General features: G+C 41.3%; 1 protein-coding gene across 9 annotated transcripts in view; it reads right to left on the minus strand.

Annotated features, from left to right (window-relative positions):
- Positions 1-22,789, minus strand: part of TCAF1 (TRPM8 channel associated factor 1) — a 49,796-nt gene that overhangs the window by 8,550 nt on the left and 18,457 nt on the right. For 5 of the 9 annotated variants that reach the window (XM_003270866.4, XM_030825976.1, XM_012512330.2 and 2 more), the window contains exons 2-6: positions 14,795-15,428; positions 3,054-4,048; positions 2,668-2,765; positions 1,333-1,546; positions 448-687 (exon numbers count right to left, since the gene is read on the minus strand). In XM_003270866.4, the coding sequence (XP_003270914.2) occupies positions 448-687; positions 1,333-1,546; positions 2,668-2,765; positions 3,054-4,048; positions 14,795-15,414 (2,167 nt within the window). In that variant the 5' untranslated portion in view covers positions 15,415-15,428. Of the gene's footprint in view, positions 1-447; positions 688-1,332; positions 1,547-2,667; positions 2,766-3,053; positions 4,049-14,794; positions 15,429-20,721; positions 20,898-21,544; positions 21,713-22,789 lie in introns of those variants that run through there. The other 4 variants (XM_030825971.1, XM_030825972.1, XM_030825975.1 and 1 more) reach the window with 3 other exon arrangements.

Consider the following 22,789-nt stretch of genomic DNA (forward strand, 5'->3'; position numbering starts at 1 on the left):
TGGGAGGCCGAGGAGGGCGGATCACGAGGTCAGGAGATCGAGACCACGGTGAAACCCCGTCTCTACTAAAAATACAAAAAAATTAGCCGGGCGTGGTGGCGGGTGCCTGTAGTCCCAGCTACTCGGAGAGGCTGAGGCAGGAGAATGGCGTGAACCCGGGAGGCGGAGCTTGCAGTGAGCCGAGATTGCACCACTGCACTCCAGCCTGGGTGACAGAGCGAGACTCCGTCTCAAAAAAAAAAAAAAATATAATAAATATATATATATATATATTTTTATATATATATTTATATATATATATTTGCTTCCCATTTAAATAGCAAGGATACATCTATATGTCTTGCTAGCAAAATATGTTTCCTCTACTGGCTGCCCACTGCATGGCTGATGAAGGACAGGAAGGCGCTTAGAGGCAGCATGCACAGAGGGTTTGCTTGGAGCACCCACCCACTGAGATCTGCACGTCGGCAACAATCCTCTGAGGCAGGCGCAAAGGGAAGGGCTCAGCTCCCAGTCGTGCCACAGCCTGCATCACCTCGTCCCAGAGGCGGAGCAGCGGCTCAGGGTTCTCCAGAGTACGAAGATTTGCGGTTGGCACGGTCAGAATGATGTTGTCCGTGGCCAGCTCTCCCCAGGGCCCTGGATTCTCCTGGATACGCCTCTTCCACTCCTCCAGGGTGGTCTCCCCTAGGAAGAGAGACCATGGAGCTTGAAATCCTTTCCTAAATCCCTTAAATTACAACATACAACTTGGACTCCAGGAAGAGAACACCAAAATCATGAACTGCCATGTCCCTCCTCTTTTTAAAAAAATTTAAAGTTGCAGGATACATGTGCAGGATGTGCAGGTTTGTTCCATAGGTAAACGTGTGATGGTGGTTTGCTGCACCCATCAACCCATCACCCAGGTATTAAGCCCAGCATGCATTAGCTATTTATCCTGATGGTTTCCCTCCATCCACCCCTGCTACCCACCCCACTGACAGGCCCCAGTGTGTGATGTTCCCCTCCCTGTGTCCATGTGTTCTCATTGTTCAGCTTCCACTTATAAGTGAGAACACGTGGTGTTTGGTTTTCTGTTCCTGCGTTAGTTTGCTGAGGCCATATCCCTTTTCTCTATCCTTCTATGAAGTCTCCAAGGATGTAGTTTGGTCTTTATCTGTACAACCCCAAAGCTGAATCTAAGGAAGCTGACCCTCCTTCCTCTGTTAGCCCGTGTCTCTCTCCTTCTGCACCAAACAGGCTCTAGTCACCTCCTGGAATCCCATGCTCTCTGGAATCCTCATCTCAGTTCTTCCCCTTCCCTCAGGGGCACCCAGGGCTTCCACTCACCCAGCTTGTAGTATGGAGCATGCACAGCCCCCTTCACGGTGATGGGCACAGAACCCAGTTTGCTGTTCTGAGGCACAATTATATAGAGGAGTCCACCCCAGAGGCACGTGATCGATTTTGTGGGTTTGTCCAAGCAGCACCGGTTAATTATAAGTGGGCCTCGGAAAAGCTTGCTGGCCCTGGTCAGGTCATCTGTGTGGCAGCCAATCTGTATCTGGAGCAGAGAGATCCCCCCCACGGAGTCACCATGGGGCAAGAGTGGGTGGAAGGAGAGAGCCCAGCAAGGGACTCAGGTTGGGTCATTCAGCCATGAACCCAAGCGAGCCCAGCCTTCCCACCACAGATGAACCATGTGTGATACCCCAAGAAACTGTAGCATTCCTTGGGGCATATGGACTGAAGTATATATAAATATTTTCCCAAGGCATTCAAACAGCTCCATAGTGGGTCATGTTAGATAGACATTAATGTGAGGAGTGCCAGGTGTAACCTATAAGGCCAGTTCTGAGGAGGGCTGACTCCCACGCCCAGTCCCCTGCTGTTGCTAACAAATAGAACACTTGATCGCCTATCTCATGGTGGGATTCTGGCATTTGGAATGGGGCAGACGGAACCCTGCCTTTTGCTGATCAGAGAGAGGGCCCAGTGGGAGGCGGTGTGATCTGGCTAAGATAGTGGAGGGTTGATTCAGTTTCTCCCCTTTCTCCAAGCCCTCTTCCTGGGCAGGTACTTGGTAGAGTCCTAGGATTCTTTTCCCTGGGTTTATGCTAATCAAGTTCCAGGATAGGTACACGCACAGAATAGATGCTAACCATCACAGTGACCCCCAAGGGGGATAGGGAAGGACAGCAAACTAACTTTGCAAATGGGTTCTATGTGAAAGTGACAGAGGGAAGGTGAACTGGGCAATCGAGGAATGGTCCTGGATGTCATGGGGAAGAAGTTGAAGTCAGAAAGACCTTGTGCTACCATGGGAATGGATACGGAGATGAACAGTGAACTCAGATTTACTGAATGCCTACTCTGTGCTAGGTTACCTTCCATTTGATACCTCTTATTCCCTACTCTAGGACGTAAGTCAAAAGCACAAAACTTAAGAGCCGAAATAAGTTAGGTTTGAGTCCTGGGCACTTATTTGTATTAGCTCTATACATTTCAATCAATCAATCAATCAATCAGCTTTTCTGCACCTTAGTTACTTCATCCTTAAAACAAGGGTAAAATCACCTGCTCCGTATTACCAACAGGGCTTTGTGAGAATCAAATAAGATACTGACTGTGCTAGGAAGAGCCTTTGGGTTCCATGTTACATGGTGAGGTGGGGCATGGCCTTACCTTCAGGTCGGCAGAGGCAGTAGCTTCAGGCAGTGAGACTTCTATAATTTGCCTTCCAGGTATATAGAGCCCAGTACTCATCCAGCAATATCTGGTGCCTGCCAAAAGCAGGAGGGGTAGGCAGATTTTATCCCTCCTCCATGATGCCCATCTCCACCCAGCATCACCAGAGACCCTTCGTAAGCACGTATTTTCCCCACATGCTGCCCTGACTCAACTCTTCCAAACAGTACCTAAAATCCCAACCCTTATCTTCTTCAAAGTTCATGGTAAAAAATAGAGACCACCCTCTGGACATGATCGGGTCCCTGAAATGGACTGCTGATGTCAGCCTGTCTCCATTCCCCCGTTCCCATAATATTGAGCTCCCAACCCTTGTTCCTTACCTGGATTGGTGCAGTTGACCTCGACGGTGATAGGAGATTCTGAGGGGCGCAGATAGGGGCTGCTGTACATATCTTCAATCTCTGGGACTAACAGAGAGAGGTCACTTCCAGAGTGGGCCAGCCCTGTGGCCAGGGAAAGCATAGCACCTCTGCAGCAGTCATTGATAACAGGGTTTTCTCGAGTTGCTACTGGGAGCCGGTATCGACTTAGCAGCTTCCTCAGGAGTCGATGCACAGACATGTAGGCAGGGATCTCTTCTGCGGGAATCTGCAGGAAAGCTGCACCATCTGGTCCCAGCTTTGCCAACCAGCCCTTTTCCACATTTCCTCTCTTCCTGCCCATTATAACCTGGAACTCGGCCAAGGTGGAGCGGAAGTGATAGGTCCTTATCCCTGCTTTAGGAGTACGAAAGGGCCCTGGATTGAGGCTTTGGCTTGTAATGCTGATGCCAAAGGGGTTGAGGAGGAGGTTTCCTGGGAATCGAGCCAAAGGGGACACTCCGGGGTTCTTGAAGGCCCACCACCAGGCTTGGGCTCCAACAAATAGCCCACCACCCTCTGCTACAAACTCCTGCAGTTCCTTGACCCCCACTTCACTCACGGGTTCAAAGCAATACACACTTGCATCACTGGTCAGATTGGGCTCGATGCTGGTATCTATGCCCCCCACTGCGAGGAGGCCACTCAGGGTTCTCAGCTCTGTCTGCACCACGATCTTGCCTCTGCGGCCCCCATCCAGCCAGCGGACAGCATTGAGCAGAAACGGGCCCAGTTTACCAACAGTGAATAATACCTTATGGCCAGTCACAACCACCCGGCCCCGGCCATAGCGGGCAGCCGCTATAACACAGCCATGGTAGGAATCTAACCCTAGAGGAAAGGCTAAAGCCCCATGCACTAGCAGCTGGGATGGGAAACAATCCGAGTTGCTGATGTCCAGCTCTGAAATCCCATGCAGAAGCTCCTCTCTGTCCTCGGAGAGGTCATCTTCACAACTGCAAAAGACATATGCATTCTTTATTAGAGGTACAGTTCTGTATAAAGCTGTTAGAACAGTGGATGGCATACAGTAAGGGCTATAGATGTGTTAGCTTTGCTAATATTGTTATTTTTAGTTCTTAGGGGAAAGTTGGGAGAACAAAATGGACAGATCTGACCTCACTGGGTATGGAGACTTGTTGGAGGGGTGGCAGAGGGACTCAGCATTAATTCTGCTCTGCTCATTCTTAGAGCACAAATTCTCCAATGGAAATTGCAAAGGGAGCCCCGCTGTGTTTACCCAATACCATGTCTTAAATATTCCAGATTTAAGTTCATGGTTATTTCAACCCTCTAAACAATACATACATACAAAAAAAAAAAAAAAAAGAATGGGAAATCATGTTTTTTTTTTTCCTTATAAGGAGTCTTATTTATAAATTGCAGGAAATTGCAGCTAATTTCCTACAAATAAAGTCCATGGAAGGCCAAATCAATAGTGCTAGTGAAGAATCATTATTATCTCAAAAGGTGGGGTAGGGGAACTGACTGGCCTCAACTCTAGTGAGACCCTCTGGTTACCTGAGCCCAAGAGGACTTTACTGTCTGCATCTAGAACTCCACTTTTTCACTGCCTGCCCAACAGGAGTGATGCACATCCATGCTGTAAGGTTTTGCTTAGCACCATCTGTTTACTTTCTGTGGGTAATCCAGCCCTAGAAGCCCTCAAGATGCCCATAAATCCAAAATGAGATGGAACACTGGAAAAGGTGGGGTTAAGGAGTAGAGTGGCCTCTCTGAGCTTGAGATTCCAGAGTTGGTTCTGTCACTTTTGTTAGGTAAAGCTATGGCAATTGTATAGTAGGATGCAGCTGTAAGATAACACCAAAAAATAGGGGTCAGGTAGACAACAAATTTGCAGTATTCGTGCTGTACTCTCTATGGCTGGCAGAGCTCTACTGATAGGAAAGCTAGGGTCCTCTTAGCAAGTACAAACCTTTATTAAGATAAAGCTACCACCATACTAATTGGCAGATGACTCTCTAACTCGGTAAAGAACTACCATTAACATCATTCAACTATCTCTTCTTGCTCTGATTCAAGGCTTACCAAACAACTCTGTGATTATAATGCTGCTTTCCATGATCACCTGCCTAATGAGAGAAAGAAGTCACTGGCTAGGCCAACCAGAATATTCTAGATTTGTAACATTTATTTATTTTATTCAAGCAACATTTTGGATAGTCTGTATTTAATTTGGTGACTCTAAAAATTTTTTAAAATTCATTTTTAATTGTAGTACTTTAAACATGTATGCAAAATTTAATGAAAAATGTGTCTTAGTTCTTGGAGTTCTGTTTATAAATTTTTTTCTCTTTTATTTTTGATTTTTTAATTTAATGGAGAGGGGGGTCTCACAATGTTGCTCAGGTTGGTCTTGAACTCCTGGGCTCAAGCATTTCTCCTGCCTCGGCCTCCCAAAGTGCTGGGATTATAGGCCATGGCACCTGGCCTGGTTTACAAATTTCATGCAATTATTATTTTTTTAAGAGTAAAATCAGTGAAGAGGTGGGCTACTGTGCTCTAAGTGAATACATCAGCTTCAGGATTTCTACATGAGCCTACTGACAAGATGAGAGAAATTAAACCTGCAAAGCTGAGATTCAGACACTGAGTTATTAGAACTTCATCTGAACATTGAGACCACATGAGGTCTTGCTCAGTGCTTAGCCAGGGGGCACCCTCAGAGGCATCTGTCTATTGGTTCCAACAGCCATGATTTATATACAGTAGTGGCTAAGTAATTCTTTCATATGTTGAAAAAATGAGTTGGATTTTACTTCTCTTCCTTACCTTCTTCTGAAGTGAAACAAAAGTTACTTAAAAAAATAAATCCTCGTGAAACCCTGTCTCTACAAAAATGCAAAAATTAGCGGGGCATGATGGTGGGTGCCTATAATCCCAGGTATTCAGGAGGCTGAGGCAGGAGAATTGCTTGAACCTGGGAGGTGGAGGTTGCAGTGAGCTGAGATCGTGCCAATGCACTCCAACCTGGGTGACAGAGTGAAACTCTGTCTCAATATAAACAGATAAGTAAATCCATAATAGCATTGGATTTTGAGAAGGGTGCCATCAGCAAACTGAGATAGTGGGGACATCTATAAAAAATATAAATCAAATGGTATCTGATTGATCAGAAAGCCATGAGAACAGAAGACTCTAACTGCATACATGTGAAAGAGAAGATCAGGAGAACAAAGGACCAAGGATTATCATTTGTCCCAAGAAAATGCTCTGCAGTAATAATGATCAACCTAGGATTTAAACGTAATTTAAAATTTAAATAGACAAGAACCACCAAATATCTGATGAAAATTAACAGCATGAAAGAGAAGCACCCAACTAAACTCCCAAGGGAACAACAGCAACAAATGGAGAACATTCTAAGTAGGTATTGCATATCATCAGAAAGTTCTAAGAATATATATTACCTCTCTCTTGAAAAAATGGGACAGGATACTCTAAAAAGTTATTGATTAGGCCAGGCATGGTGGCTCACGCCTGTAATCCCAGCACTTTGGGAGGCTGAGATGGGTGGATCATGAGGTCAGGAGATCGAGACCATCCTGGCTAACACGGTGAAACCCTGTCTACTAAAAATACAAAAAATTAGCCGGGCGTGTTGGTGGACGCCTGTAGTCCCAGCTACTCGGGAGGCTAAGGCAGCAGAATGGCATGAACCCGGGAGGCAGAGCTGGCAGTGAGCTGAGATTGTTTTGACTACTTCATTTCTGTAAAAAGTCTTAAAACTAGCCTTTGTTAGTTCCATTTCATTTGTATATTTTTAGAATCAATTTGAACTATGGACTGCATTAAATCTGTAGGTTAATGGAGAGAAACTGACATCTTAAAATATCAAGTGTTCTGATCCATCAACATGGTATATTTCTCCATTTCTTTAGGTTTTATTTAATTTCTCTCAGAGATGTTTTGTAGTTTTCACCATACAGGTCTCATGACATATTTTGTTAAATTTAACACTTACTACTTCATAATTTGGGTTCTATTTTAAATGTTGTATTTTTAAATTTTAATTACCAATTGTTGGTTGCTAATATATTAAAAATAATTGGTTTTGTAAATTGATTTTTGTATCTTACAACCTTGTTAAAATTAATTATTATAGCTTTTCTGTAGATATTTTAGGATTTTTTTCACATAGATGATCATGCTTTTTGCAAATACTTCTAAAAATAAAATAATTCCATTCTAGGAAATGCTCTGCTAACTTTATGTTTAAATGGATCTTGTCATTTAAAAATCTTCTACATGTGTAAAATACTTTTTTCATTTAAATTTGTTTTCTGACACCAAGATTCAAACATTTCCTGTCTTTTGGCTCAGTGTTCTAGAAAAACAAAACACATATATAAATTTTTTTTTTTTAAATTTCCAATCTCTATGCCTTATTTTCCTTGCCTTATTACACTGGGTAGGACCTGTAGCACAATGTTGAATAGAAGAGGTGAGAGCAGGTATTATTCCTTGTCTTGTTCTTAGTCTTAGAGGGAAATGTTCAGTATTCACCATTAAGAATATTTTTAACTATATATTTTTCATAGACATTTTTATCAGGTTGAAGCAGTTCCTTTTTATTTCTCATTTGCTGAAATTTTATCATAATTTGGTATGATTTGGTATTGAATTCAGTCAATATTTTGTATGTGTATTATTGAATTATATGGTTTTTCTTTTCTTTTTTTTTTTTTTGAGATAGTCTCACTCTGTTGCCCAGGCTGAGTACAGAGGCACGATCTCAGCTCACTGCAACCTCTACCTCCCAGGTTCAAACGATTCTCATGCCTCAGCCTCCCCAGTAGCTGAGACTACAGGCGCACGCCACCATGCCCAGCTAACTTTTGTATTTTAATAGAGATAGCATTTCACCATGGTGGTCAGGCCAGTCTCAAACCAAACTCCTGAACTCAAATGATCCACTCACCTTGGCCTCCCAAAATGCTGGGATCACAGGCATGAGCCATCACGCCCGGCTTTGAATTATATGGTTTTTCTCATTCATTCTATTAATATATGAGTTAATCTGATTACTGAATGTTAAACCAGTCATTCATCCTAGGATAGCCTTACTTGGTCATAATGTGTTATTCTTTTTATATATTTCTGTATTCTATTAATATTTTATTAAGAATTTTTCATCTATATTCATGAAGGATATTGTTTTGTAGTTTTCTTACAATGTCCTTTTCTGTTTCAGTATTAGAGAAATGCTGTTTTAATAAATCAAGTTGGAAAATCTTCCTTTTCTATTTTGAAAAAGAGTTTATGTAGGATTTGTATTATTTGTTCCTTGAATGTTTGATAAAATTCAACAATGAAGCTGTCTGGGCCTGGAATTTTCTTTGTGTTGTTGATTTTAAATACAATTTCTATTTTGAAATGTAAGAAAATTGAAAACTTGCAATATAGTAAAACATTAATTGTACATCTGTCAAAACTAAGAAGTCAACAGTGATCAAATACTACTAACTCAACTCCAGATTTTATATAAATATCATCACTCTTCACACCAATGCCTTTTAGGATCCAATACAGGATACCACATTGCATTGAGTGTTGGAATGTTTAAAATTACAATTCAATTTATTTAGCATATATTTCATGTTTCTTTTTGTATCAATTTTGATAATTTTTGTCTGTCAGGAAATGTGTCTATCTCATCTAAGTTGTCAAATTTACTGGCATAAAGTTGTAATATTCCCTTATTATCCTTTTAATGTCTGTAGGATCTGTACTAATGTTCCTTCTTCTATTCCTGAAATTTATAATTTGTATTATCTCTCCTATTGTCATAGTCTATCTAGAGGTTAATCACTTTTAATGATTTTTTTTTCAACTAATCAGCTTTAGGTTTTACTGATTTACTTTTTTTTTAAAAGTTGTTTCACAGATTTCTGCTCTTTTTATTATTTCCTCATTTCTTCTACAGATTTTGGGTTTAATTCAATTTCCTTTTTTAGATTCTTAATATGGAAACATAGTTCATTGAGTTTCAACTTTTCTTCTTTCCCAATAAAAGTATTTAAAGGCATATCTTTCTTAGCACTGTTTTAATAGAATTGTACAATTTTTGACATGTTAGGCTTTCATTTTTATTCAGTTCTAAATATGTTCTAATTTCCTTTGTAATTTCTGCTTTGACTTAAGGAGTATTTAGAAACATGTTTTTAAATTTACAAATATTTAGGAATTTTTCAGATGTGTTTTATGTTATTGAATTCTAATTTAATTCCACTGTGATGAGGACATGTATGGTATGATTTCAATTCTTTTACTCTTGCTAAGGCTTATTTTATAGCACAGCAAATGGTCTATCTTCATGAATATTTCATGGGCACATAAAAGAATGCGTATTCTGCTATTGTAGCCATGCTAACTGTTAGCATTCATAAAATAAAATTAAATAAACAAATATGGAGAAAACCCCACATGGAATAAAAACAGGCCCAAATGTAAAGAGCAACTTGAATACTTTTGAATATAGTACTTGCTGGACTCTATATGATCAGTGTGGTATATTCGGAAGACAAAAATAATTCATCAAGTTTGTTATTGGTAATAGTATGGGTATAGGAATCATGAAACTCGTTTGTGTGTATTACTGGACTGAGCAAATAAGTAAATGTTGAAGCTGTTGAAACCAGGATTCTCACTGTGGCAGAAGAAAAATACTAATATGGAATGAGTGAAAGAGAAGAAGAATCCTGTGATTTTGAATTAAAATTGGGGGTATCAGTATGAATGTATGATTAAAAGATATCATGGTTCTCTCTTCTGAGGAACCCAGAAATGATGACACCATAGCAGTGAGCATGCTTTAGATCTTGGTTTCTAAATACCCTTCACCACTAAAAGGAACTAGCATTCCTTGAGGAAATGGCTGAATCCAGTTTTTGAATCAGAAAAGTACAAGATAAACTTGCAATATCTTTTTATGTCAGAAATTAAGTAAATACTAAAAAAAATAAAACTGATGGGCTCAGGAGACAGCTTAACGAGGCTTTAACTTGCCAAATTTGGGACAACTTAAACCTTCGAAAAATACTGACTATAAATGGATTGTAATGTATTCGATCTTAAAAGAAAAGGATCCGTGAGTATAGAGTGATACTAAAACAAACATTTAAAAAGAAGAACAAACCTAACAGTAAGTGTGAAGGTGGGGAAGCAAAGGTCTTATTTACCAAAGGATGTCAATCAGTTCTTGTAGAAATCTACAAGTAAACCAACACTTAGCCTGAGGTAAGTGCTAAGATGTTAGGTTAGTATGGGAGCACAAAAGACTCATCTATATCAGAATGAGAGGAGAGGAGTAAGGGACAGCTTTCTGAAGATATGATACATGAGATGAATTTTGAAGAAAGGTTCAGAAGTGGCTGAAGTGGTAGAAGCAGCCACTTTCATAAATATTTACTCAGGCACAGATCATCAATGAAAGCTAAAACCACTGGGTGAAAGGTTGTTGGCAAACAGGATATTCATACAGATCTAAAATTGTCACACACTAAATTAATTTAAAAAAAGGGGGAAAGGAATAAAATAAGTAGAAATAAAATATAATAAATAAAATCAGTAAAATAGGAAAATCTGGCAAACTCCAGTTTAATTAAATGACCAATTTTAACATCACCAATAATTGGATAAACTGACCTCATGCACCTTTAATTTGTGACACTGTGATGAAAACAACATAAATTATTTTCTTGCCAAAAATGTGTGAGCTGAGTGTAATCATGAAAAAAAAAAAACAATTAGACAAAGCCAAACTGAAGGGCATTCCATAAAACAACTGGACTGCATACTTCAAAAATACTAATGTCCTGAAAGATTTTTAAAAAGCTAGGGAACTATTTTGATTAAAGGAGACTAAAGAAACATGATATGGAAACTTGATTAGATCCTATATTTCTAAAAACCTAAAAAAGGGATATTTTTGGAACAATTAGAGACATTTGAACATGGACATTAGATAACAGCATTCTATCAATGCTACATGTTTTAAGTGAGATAACTGTATTGTATTATATGAGAATGTCCTTGTTAGGAGATACAGGCTGAAGTATTCAGGTATGAAGTGTCATACCTATCACCTACCTCCTTCATTCTTGAGATCTGTAGGTTACTCTCAAATGGCTAGGCCAAATAATCTCTTCATATGTGTACTTATGCAGTATATGTATGTGAAAAAATGTAATCACTGGTGAATCTAGGTAAAGGGTACGGTGATGATTATGTTATTCTGACAACTTTTCCTTAAGTGTGAAAAATTTGAAAGAAAGAGCTGGGAAAAATTAAAGGTAGCTACAATAATGATACAAAAATTGTATATAATTTCTAAACAGAGAGAAGGGGAAAAGAAACCACATCAATCAAGCTAAAGGCAGCAAAGGAAAAGTTAAAAAGCAACGAGAATGTTTAACAAAGAACATCAAATAAGATGATGGAACTAGAAGAAAAACATCAATGTCCTTAATTATATAAAAACATCTATGTCCTTAATTATATAAATTTTTCACCCTTAATTGGGTTAAAAAATCAGATTTGTACTAAGAGATGTATCTTTAAAAACAAAAGAAAGAATAAAAAGATCAACAAATAAAACAAAGTAGGAGTCATAATTATATTAGACAAAATAGAGTTTAAGGTGAAAAATACTAAATGCAAGAAATAATATTTTCGATGACAAAAATGTATGAGCCATAAAAAAGTCATGAGTTTTTATAAACCTAAAATATAGCTTTGAAATATATAAAGCAAAAGCCAAATTCAATTCTAAAATCACATTGACAGTATGAAACAATTGTGATATACATATCTCTATACTTATCCTTTAGATCAATATATAATATAAATATATTATTTATATTTCCATGACATAACTGATGATATAATCAGTTGATCTAAAGGGTAAGTACAGACATATGTGCATAACAGATGACACAATCTTCTTGAAAAATGATATGGTTATTTTGTTAGGACAGAAAAATTGTGATAATTTTAAAAATGGGATAACAGTATTGTGACTATATTTAAAATTTTGTCTTTATCTTTTGGAGATATACTGTTTTATGGGTGAAATGATACACTGTTGGAGATTGGCTTCAAAACAAATGGGAAAGGTTAAGGAGTGGGTGGGGTGTGATTTGATACCATTACCTGGGTGATGAGTACATGTGCTCATTGTTCTATTTCTATTTCTGTTATGTGTTTGAAAATTTCCAAAATAAGATGTTTCTAAAAGGAAATTACCAAGTCTTTAAAATGAAGAGGTGTATGTCAAGCTTAGGGGTGGTAGTGAAAAGATAGTCATTGTATTATTATTTATAAGAAAAAAATAGAAATAACATTAATGTGCTAATAGGCAAATGGTTAAATGAATTTCGGGACAATCCAACTGAATGCAAGATGCTCTTCAAAAGGATGATGCCCATCTTTTTACAGGGATATGAAAAAAACGCTCAAGATATAGTCAGTGAAAGAGCAAGTTGCAGATCTCTCTCTTTTTCTCTGTCTCTCTTTCTACCAGTCCAGCTCTCCCAACTCTAACCCCATACATAAATGTAGGAAAAACATCAGAAAAGATACCATCCAAACCATTAGCAGTGATCATTTCTTCGGAAGGGGGTAAGAAAAGAATTAGTGAGAGGCAGAGGATGAGATGGAGGACAAAGATCTTTCACTTTTTACTTTGTATGCTTTTGAATTATTTTACTTTTTTCCCAAGCACATATTTTAAAATTAAAAAAGAAAAATGTTCATTAAAAGGAAAAGAAAGCAATTGTGATTTGGCAATCTCTCTTATAAAATAGCATATTTTGCCACTTGTACTCACTCTCTAAAAAGTTCTATTTTGTGAAAATCAGTTAAAACAATTTTAGTATATATGGCTAAGAATATAGTAAGAAGTACAACGCATGAGTTAGGTAAATACATTCACCCCGCCATGCCTGGGCATTGATTCTGACCTAAAACCTATAATTAGGATTCTATATATGCCTAACATATAACCAGCAATAACCAGCAATGACCTCCAAGGATGTGCAAGATCCTTATTATAAATAAACTTACAACCAAGTCTCTTTTGTGTCTAATATCCCTTCACCATTTTTCAAACTGAAGGGGGCGTGGATAGCATCAATTTATAAGGTTGGTCAATTCAGGTTTCGTGGGGGTATTTTCAAACCAAATTTACGGGAGCATTCGGGCATTTAGAGTATGACCATTTGCACGGCGTTCTTTTCTATGCATCTCTGATGACTTTGTGAACACACAGAGATCACTGTAGACTGAAAAATGGAATAATAGCTACAAGGGACAGTAGGAGCTTCTATGCCAACACTTTCCTTTAGAGAGAAAAAGAGAATTGAAAGGACATGCTAATGCCACACTGTGCCATTACTGGTTGTAGATCCCAGGTTTTCAGGTTTTATGAATAATGATAGCATAACCCTCTTCCTACAACAGTTACTTGGTTTTCAACTTTTGTTTCCAAGTCTTGTAATTGGAGATGTTCCTGTGCCCCTAATTCTCAGATCTTTGCAAATCAGGTTCTTGAAATAAGAAATAATGCCTGAGATATATAATATATTTAATAAACCCTGGCTAAATAAATGGATGAATGAACAGAGAGTTTGAACTCCTTTGCAGAAGCCCAATATTTGGGCTAAAATGATACGAGTCATCTTTTTGTCCAAAAACAGCAGACTAACTATTCTGGTTGATCTTTCTAAAACTTCCCTAAAAGTCCCATGCCAAGGAGAAGTCATAGCTCATTCCCACACCTTTGTAGTACCCTTGGTGTGTCTTCCTCACCCAATCCTACCTTGCTCCATTCCCATCAGTCAGAAATATCAGTGTTGTTTGTTCTGAGGATGCTGAGAATTTTAATATACAATATAGAGAGTGGCCTAATGTACTTTTTCTGCTCCTGGAACTAATCCAGCTTCTAATCCCTCTCATTCATTCATGCGGTCATGCATGCAAGAGATGTTTACTGAGCACCTACTGACCTGCTATCTGTTAGGCACTATATGTGGTGCCGGGGTGCAGTGAGAGCAAAGCAGGCAGGGCAGTACACTCCAAAAACTTTCAGTGCAGGCTGTCCTGCACCCATCACCTGACTCCTTCATTACTGATCATCAACCTTTTGCCCCTCCTAAATCCTAGATTTAGGACATATAACTTGAACCATCTTTTCTGATATCTTAACGTCTGAAGGCTTCTACTTCCTATTGCATCCTAACCTCATCTGGATGGACATTTCAAAACCTTTCTCACACCTCTCTAGGCTTTGGCTCATGGGGTCCTTCATGCCTGTTTTCCTTTTCTTCACATTCCTGTTGAAAGCAACCTCTCCTATAAACCATCTGGATTAACTATGCCAACTATGCCCCAACTATGTTGGGGCCAACAGCACAGTTTTGATTAAGCAAGACACTGGGACCATAGCCATCATTAAGTTCCAATTATCAAAGAGCTAAGTGGTCTGGTCTGGGAAGACAGGGGCAGTGAGGACCTTGCCCCTCCTATGCCTCAGCGCATTTAAAAAATCTAGTTGATCTGCAGTGATTCCATATCTGAGTGCCTGGGAGCACTCTTCTGTTAGCCTTGGAGCAACCTGAAGATAAGAACCGGGTTTGCTTTTTAATCCTGGAGCCAACTCCCCAGTGGGGTAAGGTACTCACCTAACCAACACTGGGATCTTGGGCATCTTCTTGGAGACTTTAAAGAAACTCGTGTCCCCTTTGTTGTCAGTAAAGTAAATTCCAGCCACACTGGTCACGAGGTTCCCAGGGAACGTGAACAGAACCCTTTCATCCTCACCCTGGTTGGCCCAATCCCAGGCTTGTCCTCCTATGAGCAAGCCACCACCACGTTTCATGAACTTGACCAGCTTTTCTGTCATGGTTTCATTGTAGGCATCAATACAGTAAACCCCCAGGGAGTCTTTCACTTCTGGCTCAACCTTTGCATCCACTCCAGAGCCCTCGAGGATTTTGGCCAAAGGTGCCAGGGATGGGTGTACACCAATGGGAGCCCCAGGAGAAGAGCAAAGCCACCCCACTGCATTCAGGAGAAAGGGCGTGAGCTGGGCTTCCACCAAGTAGTCCTCATGGGACACGACCACCAGGCGGCCACGGCCATAGGTGGAGGCAGCAATGAGGACCTGGCCCATGTCATTCACCATCACAGGAAATGAAGCCTCTCCAATAAGAAGCAGTTCACATGGAACGGCATCTTCGGGTACATCCCAGCTTGTCACGCCATTCATAAGGGCCTCGAAGGCAGCAGAGGGAGTTGCCATGGCTCTGTTGGTTTCTGCAGAGAAGAAAGCAAAGGCTCAGCTTAGCGAAGAATGGATAAACAAGGAAATAAATAGAACAGTTCACTCTTCCAGTAGCTGGGCTATTCTTCCCACTATGCAGATGAGGCTGACACTGGGAAATGATTCAAGCACTCGGTATTAGTGTCTGAAGTCCAGGAGACCCCACTGGGCCCTCTCCTCTTAAACTCTGTGGTCAAACTTAGAGAGCTTGATACTTTTCCGTCACAGAAGGAAACAAACAGAAGGAAAGAATGAGCAAGGAATTGTGTCCCCCGAGGAGATATTTTGAAGTCCTAACCCATAGGACTTATTTGGAAAGAGGTCTTCACAGATGTAATCAAGCTAAGATGAGGTCATATGTGATTCAAATGGGTCAGAGTCCAATGACTGATGTCCTTGTAAGAGGACATTTGGAAACACAGGGGAGAATGCTGTCAGAAAATGGGGGCAGAGATTGGAGTGATGAGTCTACAAGCCAAGGAAGACCAAGAATTGCTGGCAAACACCAGGAGCTAAGAGAGAGGCATGGAACAGATTCTGCCTCAGAATCTCCACACTGCTGACACCTGGACTTCAAACTTCTAAGCCTTCAGAACTGTGAGATGATGTCTTCCTGTTATTTTAAGCCACCCCATTTGTGGTCATTTGCTACAGCAGCTGCTGGGCATTCATACAGTGGTGCAGCATGTTGTGCTCCCAACCCATTCCATCCCTCTTGGCTCCCACACTAATCAGATTAATCCCAGCTTGGAGAACTCAGAACTTCCATCTGAAATGCCTGGGCTTTCAGAGAAGGTTCTTTGGTCAAAGTCACAGGCTAGGTAAGAGGAAAGTGGAAGTCCTCTGTGGTTTAAATGCAAGTCTCATATAACCAGGAGCAGAAGGTAACAAGATATGAAATTATTGCAGAATCCTAATTGCACCTGGGATGCAGCTGACAAAAGTGTGGAGGTGAACTCACAAATATCCTCTGCTTCTTCACAATGAGATCCCCATTAATGACGCTCTATAGTCTGACCTCTGCTATGAGCACTGTACTGAAACACCTCCTCCAAGGACAGATGTGTTTTCATGGTCAGGTTACGCAGGGTGTCTCATCCTCAGTGACCACTCAGCAGCACAGGACATCACTGCTCTTCCAGTCCATGAGGCTGAACCACCTCTGTCAGTGGGCCTGAGGTAACCTCTTTATATCCAACCTCTAGAGCCACTTACTTTCTGTCCTTTTCTGACCTCCTCTTGGAATATGCAGATAGTCCTTACATTTTAATCTTTGGCCCTTACCACTTGTCTATTTCCCTTGTCAGAAAATATGCTCACTGTCAACATAGCATGCAACATGATTATAAACTTGGGCTCTGGAGTTATGGCAGTCTGAGTTTGAATTTCAGCTCTGCTGCTTAACAACTGTGAGACTTGGACAACACGTCTCAGATTTAACTTCCTTATTAATTAAATAGGAATAATAATATCTGCTATATAAGCTTGTCCTGAGGATTAAAGGAAATAACATAGGTTAAATGTCTTTTCTTAAGTATTCAATTATTTATACACATACACATATATGCTTATAATTATTTGGTTAAGAATAAACCATTTAATTTAAGCATGTGAATAATAGAGAATTCTTGCAGTGGAAAAACAATTTAACCTAACATAGATTTTACAAGCACTGATTCTGATTTAATAGTTTTCATATTTTGGTACCATACTAATACTAACACTACCACTAATGCTAATTACTATTACATTCGTTTCTCATATATCTCTGCATACCCTTGAGAAAGTCCTTCACACAGGCTGTGCACCTTCCACAAGCCAGGATAAAATAGCCCCAGTCTTGAGGTAACAAGTTCAAGACCATACTGGCCATTTATAGCCAGTCTCTAAACTAAAGAAGTCTTAAATTTATTAATTTCCCTCTAAGTGAGCTCTTTTAAGGCAAATTACATAAGCTCGATGTTTCTAGTAGTTAAACAGAAGCATTAATGGCCTACCCACCTCAGGGGACTGTTGGGAAGATACTGATATGAACATTTGGTAAGTAAGAAGCTTGTCTTTTCCCTGCTCCTCCTGATGCCCACTAATAATCAGGATAGCAAAGTGCACAGTGTCACAGTATGTTTCTTCTCCCTGCTGCTCCCATATCCAGCTGGTCGCAAGTCCTATTAATGTCCTTGTTCATAGTTTCCAATCACACTGCCATTAACTTGGTTTAGGTCCTTAGTAATTCATGCCTGGACTCAACCGACCCAATTTCTAAGTTACCAGGACCTGTTCCCACCTTCACTTTTCTAAAACCACTCTGACCATGTTATTTACTCTCAAAGCTCCATCTTGGTCTCTGGGGACCATCTACTGCCTCCCAGTTTGGATTGCCTGCAGAGCTGGCTGCTCCCTGGCTTTTCCTGCCTTTTCTCCTGCTGCCTCTCTCCCTGCAGCAGCCAGTCTGCCAGGTGCCCTTGGACATGCTTTTTCATTTTAGATTATCTTCCCATTCTCTTTCCATTCCATTCCCACTCCCAAATCTTTCTATCTATGGAAATCCTATCCTTGTAAGAGAATATATGACACAGAAAAGAAAATATAAATGGCCACTTCTGTGAAAAAATGCTCAATCTCACTAGTAGTCAAGTAATGGAAAATATATCCTGTGTTGCTCATAATATTGTCAAAAAAGATGATACTCCTTTCTAGAAGAAAGTGGAGGAGGAGAAGGGGAAGAAGATGAAGATGAAGAAGACAAAGGTGGCTAATAATGTTTAATATTTGAAAGGCTACAGGAACACCATCACAATCTGCAGGAATGATGGAGAATGTCTGCACTCTTTTTCAAAAACAATTTTATGGTGCCTACTTGGCTTCAAAGGTGTGCCTATCTTTAGACCCAACAACTCTTCTTCTAATAATCCTTCTTACAGAAATAAGAAGGGCAGTATCAAAAATATACGTACAAGGATGCTTACTGTCATACAAAATTACAAATGGAGATAAATGAAAACCTAGAAGTACAGATAGATAGATTAATGACAAAGAATGTTTCCTAGAACGATTTTTGATTCTTGTGGGTGCAGGATCTCGAACCCAAACCCACACCTATCCAACTTCCACATGGGCCCCCAGACACCCCATTGTACCCAGCATAAGACCCTGTAGCACTGCCCCCAGCCATCTACCCATACACACCCCCTAAAAAGTTGCCCATTAGAACCCTTCTCCCTCAGCCTCTGCTGCCTCTAGTGCTGGCACAAGTACAACCGGAACAGGGACCTCACATACCTGTCTCACTAGTTTTTTTCTGAGCTAGTTCAAAGATGAGTTGAATATATTTTACATCCACCTAGAAGAATGTCCTAGATACATTTTAAGTGAAAATTTCAAGTCACTATGATATGCAGAACATGAAGTCATTTTTGTATGGGCAAAGATAATAATAGTAGTAGTAATTAGTAGTAGTAGTAATTATTATTAGTAGTAGTAACAGCACAATGCTTACCGGGTTCCTGGCATGATTACACGTGATTTCTGTAACTTATTTAATGCTGACGATAAACCTATGAGGTATTTACTCTCACTATCCCCATTTTATGGATGGGCAAAACAAAAACTCCAAAATCATAATGCCCAGAGAATTAGTTATTTGCTCAAAATCACACAGGTGGTAAGTGGTGGTGGATCTAGGATTCAAATCCAGGAAATCCAGTGCTGGAGTCCATACTCTTAAGCACCAGGAATACGTAAGTACCTGTTACATACCAGGCTTTTATATGCATTGAAAATCTATGGAGGCCACATTTCAACATAATCACATTGATTACATTAGGAAGGAAAGAGGTGAACCGTTTCTCTGTCTTTATAGAAATCTGCATCCTTTGAATTGTTGTACGTATTGCTACTACAATGAGAAACAACACCGAGTTAATACAAATTCAGTTAAGCATGTAAACACACATTAAAAGATGAGGTACAGTTTTTTGCATGATGAGGTAGACTGATCAACTGATCCTGGCTCACTGGACCTAAAAGGTCTTCCTCCATCTCTGATCAGGTTGTTCATCTGCCCATCTACAAATTTGATTTCCTCCTCTATGGGTGTTCCTTGAACTCTGCAGCTGGTTTTGTCCCCACTTTCACCAGCTATCAGTGACTCCATCACTTGACTTTTGAACCAAATGCCCCGTCTTTATGCCCGAATCCATGTTCGTCCTCCAAGCTTGGTGAGTTCAAATGATTAAAACCTGGGGCAGATGTCCTTTCATTTCTCTCCCTAACCCCTCCCATGCTTCCTGCTTTCTTTCTCCTGGGCCCACCTCTGGCCACTTTTAGCTTGCTGGAACCAAAAGCCACCTCCAAAGCAGGAAGTATTGAAAGCACAACCTGTAACTCAGGGAGAGAGCAGAGCTTCCACTCCTAACACAGAGCAGCGCCATGGCTCGTAAACCTGGTTTTCCGTTTGAGAGATGCGTGGAAGGGCAGGTGGATGGAGGGCCATGCTGGATGCTGCACCACCCATATCCCGTATGGTAGTGTGCTTTCAAATCCCAAAACTAGAGTAAGTGTCTGAGGCCAGAGTATACATTTTATTCTTTGGATGAATAGATATTCCATGTCTGGATGATTAAATGACAGATGAGGGTATAAGGGAAAACCCAAGATCATTTTTTCAGCAACTAGCTAGCCTGACCTCGAAAACTGGTTTATGTTACACACATTCAATTCTATAGGTCTTCTCTCCTTCATGCTGTTTTTTTTTTTCTCATGAACCTTCTGTTTCTTTTTCTTTCTATATCCAGTATCTTTTCCCAGACATCGGGCTAGTTCAACCCCTTTTTTGAATTCTGTCCTAGACATTCCCAGCTCAGTCTTATTTATTTTTCACTTAAGATTGTTTAATTCATATATCTGTAAGAATATGTAATAAGAATATGTAATACATGTGGAGGGATATAGATGGTAATAATAAAACAATCTGAAAAATTAAACAAACTCCCATACACCTACCATTCAGCTTAAAAAAATAGACCTTTACCACCATTTTTGAAGCCCCTCCTGCGATCCTCCCCATTCAGCCCCTCCACCATCCCCACAGGAGTAAGCAGGGTTGGAGTCTTTGCTTCTTCCAGTCCTCTATTTCTACCTTACCGAACTGCCTTCTTAATTCTCAAGTTCCCCAGAGGCTCTGTCTTTCTCTTACTCCTAGTCTCTCACTTCTCTCCTAGGTCACTCAATAAGATGACATAATTGAGGAGCACAAGCCCAGGAGTCAGAAGACCTGGGTATTATTACCTTTTTAAATGTGGGTGCTGCCTCCCCCCAGCTGTTGATCTGCGTGCCTCAGGGAGTGTTCTGTCAAATGCACAGTGTGTGAGAAGGGATGTTCTAAACTCCCAGAGGCTGTCAGCACTCAGCTTGGAGTCTGGCGGGGCTCCACTCTCTCCTTTCCTCCTAGGCCCAAAGCCAGTCTGCAAAGAGCACAACGGTGACGTCTGAGGAGGGAGGGGGCTGGGAAGTGGGGGGCAGCCGGCAGGGAGGAGGGGAGCTCCTCCGTGCGCGTAAACACACACACACACACACACACACCACACACACACACACGAACGCTAACTCAAGTCTCCAGGGGCCAGTGCCAGTGGGAGATAGATCTCAGTCCCAAAGACAGTGTTCACAAAGATCAAAGGGCAGTAGGACAGTAGGCCACAAATGATGCTCTGTCACCAGCTACCCGCGACCCTGCTCAAGCCCCGGGCCTTCTCATCCGACAAAGCAGCGGATTAGATGCGGTTCTCTAGGTCAGGCCCTCAGGTAACTCAACAACACAAAGCAAGCACACACAAACATCAGATGTCAGAACCTGGAGAGGAGGAGCAATGCGGCAGGGGGATGCAGGGCCCGAACGCAGAGGAAAATCACCAGCAGAAACACGGATACAAAGGGGATTCTCTGTCCCCGATGATTTCGGCACACCCAGACCCGCGCGCACACATCGCGCCCCGCACCCCCGCACCCCCGCCCCGGCCTCCAGCCCCGCCCTCCGCCCCCAGCACCCAGGCCGAGTCACCGTCGCTGGCCCCTTCTCCAGCCTGCCAGGCTTTTGGAGAGGGCCACTCACCAGGCCACCCTGCGATTTCCACGGGGGCAGGTGGGAGCAAGGCAGAGCCTGGCGCAGAGAGGAACGCACAGGGAAGAGGTTTCCCTGTAACACAGTGACTGGGCGACCGAGCCGGGATTTGGGAGCGGGGAGGAGGCTGGAGCAGGAGGAGAGGAGGGGTTTCCACTGGAGTCCCCTCCTCCCCACTTCCTCCCAGGCTGGAGTGGGAGCTCCAGGGGGCGGCGCTTGGCAGGGGACAGCGCTTCTTTGTGTCGCCGGCCCTGGTGGCTTGGCATTGCTGTGGCTTAGGGACGCCTGGCGACCCCATCCTGGCAGTGTGGACGGCCGTTTCATTAAAGATATAAACTTCTCTGACTCTACATTAGTAAGGGAAAGGCTGAGCAAATTGTGGGACAAACATTCTGCTTAGTATTATTCAGTTCTTGGGAAGAGCTTGAATCTCCATTTAGTCGGTGAACATACCGTGATATATTGCCAAGGGGAAAATACAAATTGTAGAAATTGTTGAATATGCTTTTGTTTTTATAGGAAAAACAAACCCCGTATATACTTGTATTATGGTGGTGAGAAGGGAAGGCTACATTTCTACCCATTAATATTGTTTAACTTGAGAAATAGGAGAGGTGCAACTTTTTATACAACTCTGCACTGTTTGCAGTTACGTGTGTTACTTTTGTAACTTAAAAATAATATAGAGTTCAAACAATAGTTAACTAAAATGTATTCTTCGGTGTACAGTTCAAATCGCATGTCTTTCCTTTTTCTTTTCCTTTTCTTTTTTTTTTGAGACGGAGTCTCACTCTGTCGCCCAGGCTGCAGTGCAATGGCGCGATCTCGGCTCACTGCAACCTCAGCCTCCCGACTTCAAGAGATTCTCCTGCCTCAGCCTCCCAAATAGCTGGTATTACAGGCGCCAGCCATCACGCCTGGCTAATTTTTTTATTTCTGTAGAGACGGAATTTCACCATGTTGGCCATGCTGGTCTCAAATTACTGACCTCAAGTGATCCGCCCGCCTCGGCCTCCCAAAGTGTTGGGATTATAGGCGTGAGCCACCACCGTGCCCGCTCCCCATTCCTTTCCTTTCTGTTATCAGCTGAGAGCTGCTCCTCTCTCTCGTGTATGTGTCCACTTCGCCTTTCTCACAAGTGCTGGCTCCAGCATGGGAAATGCAGGGTGGTGACACGGACCCAGACTAGGTGGACTGGATTCAAATCCCAGAGCTACACTTTACCAACGGTGTGAC

Source organism: Nomascus leucogenys, chromosome 13 (genome assembly GCF_006542625.1).
Source record: "Nomascus leucogenys isolate Asia chromosome 13, Asia_NLE_v1, whole genome shotgun sequence".
In the NCBI taxonomy this organism is placed as follows: domain Eukaryota; kingdom Metazoa; phylum Chordata; class Mammalia; order Primates; family Hylobatidae; genus Nomascus; species Nomascus leucogenys.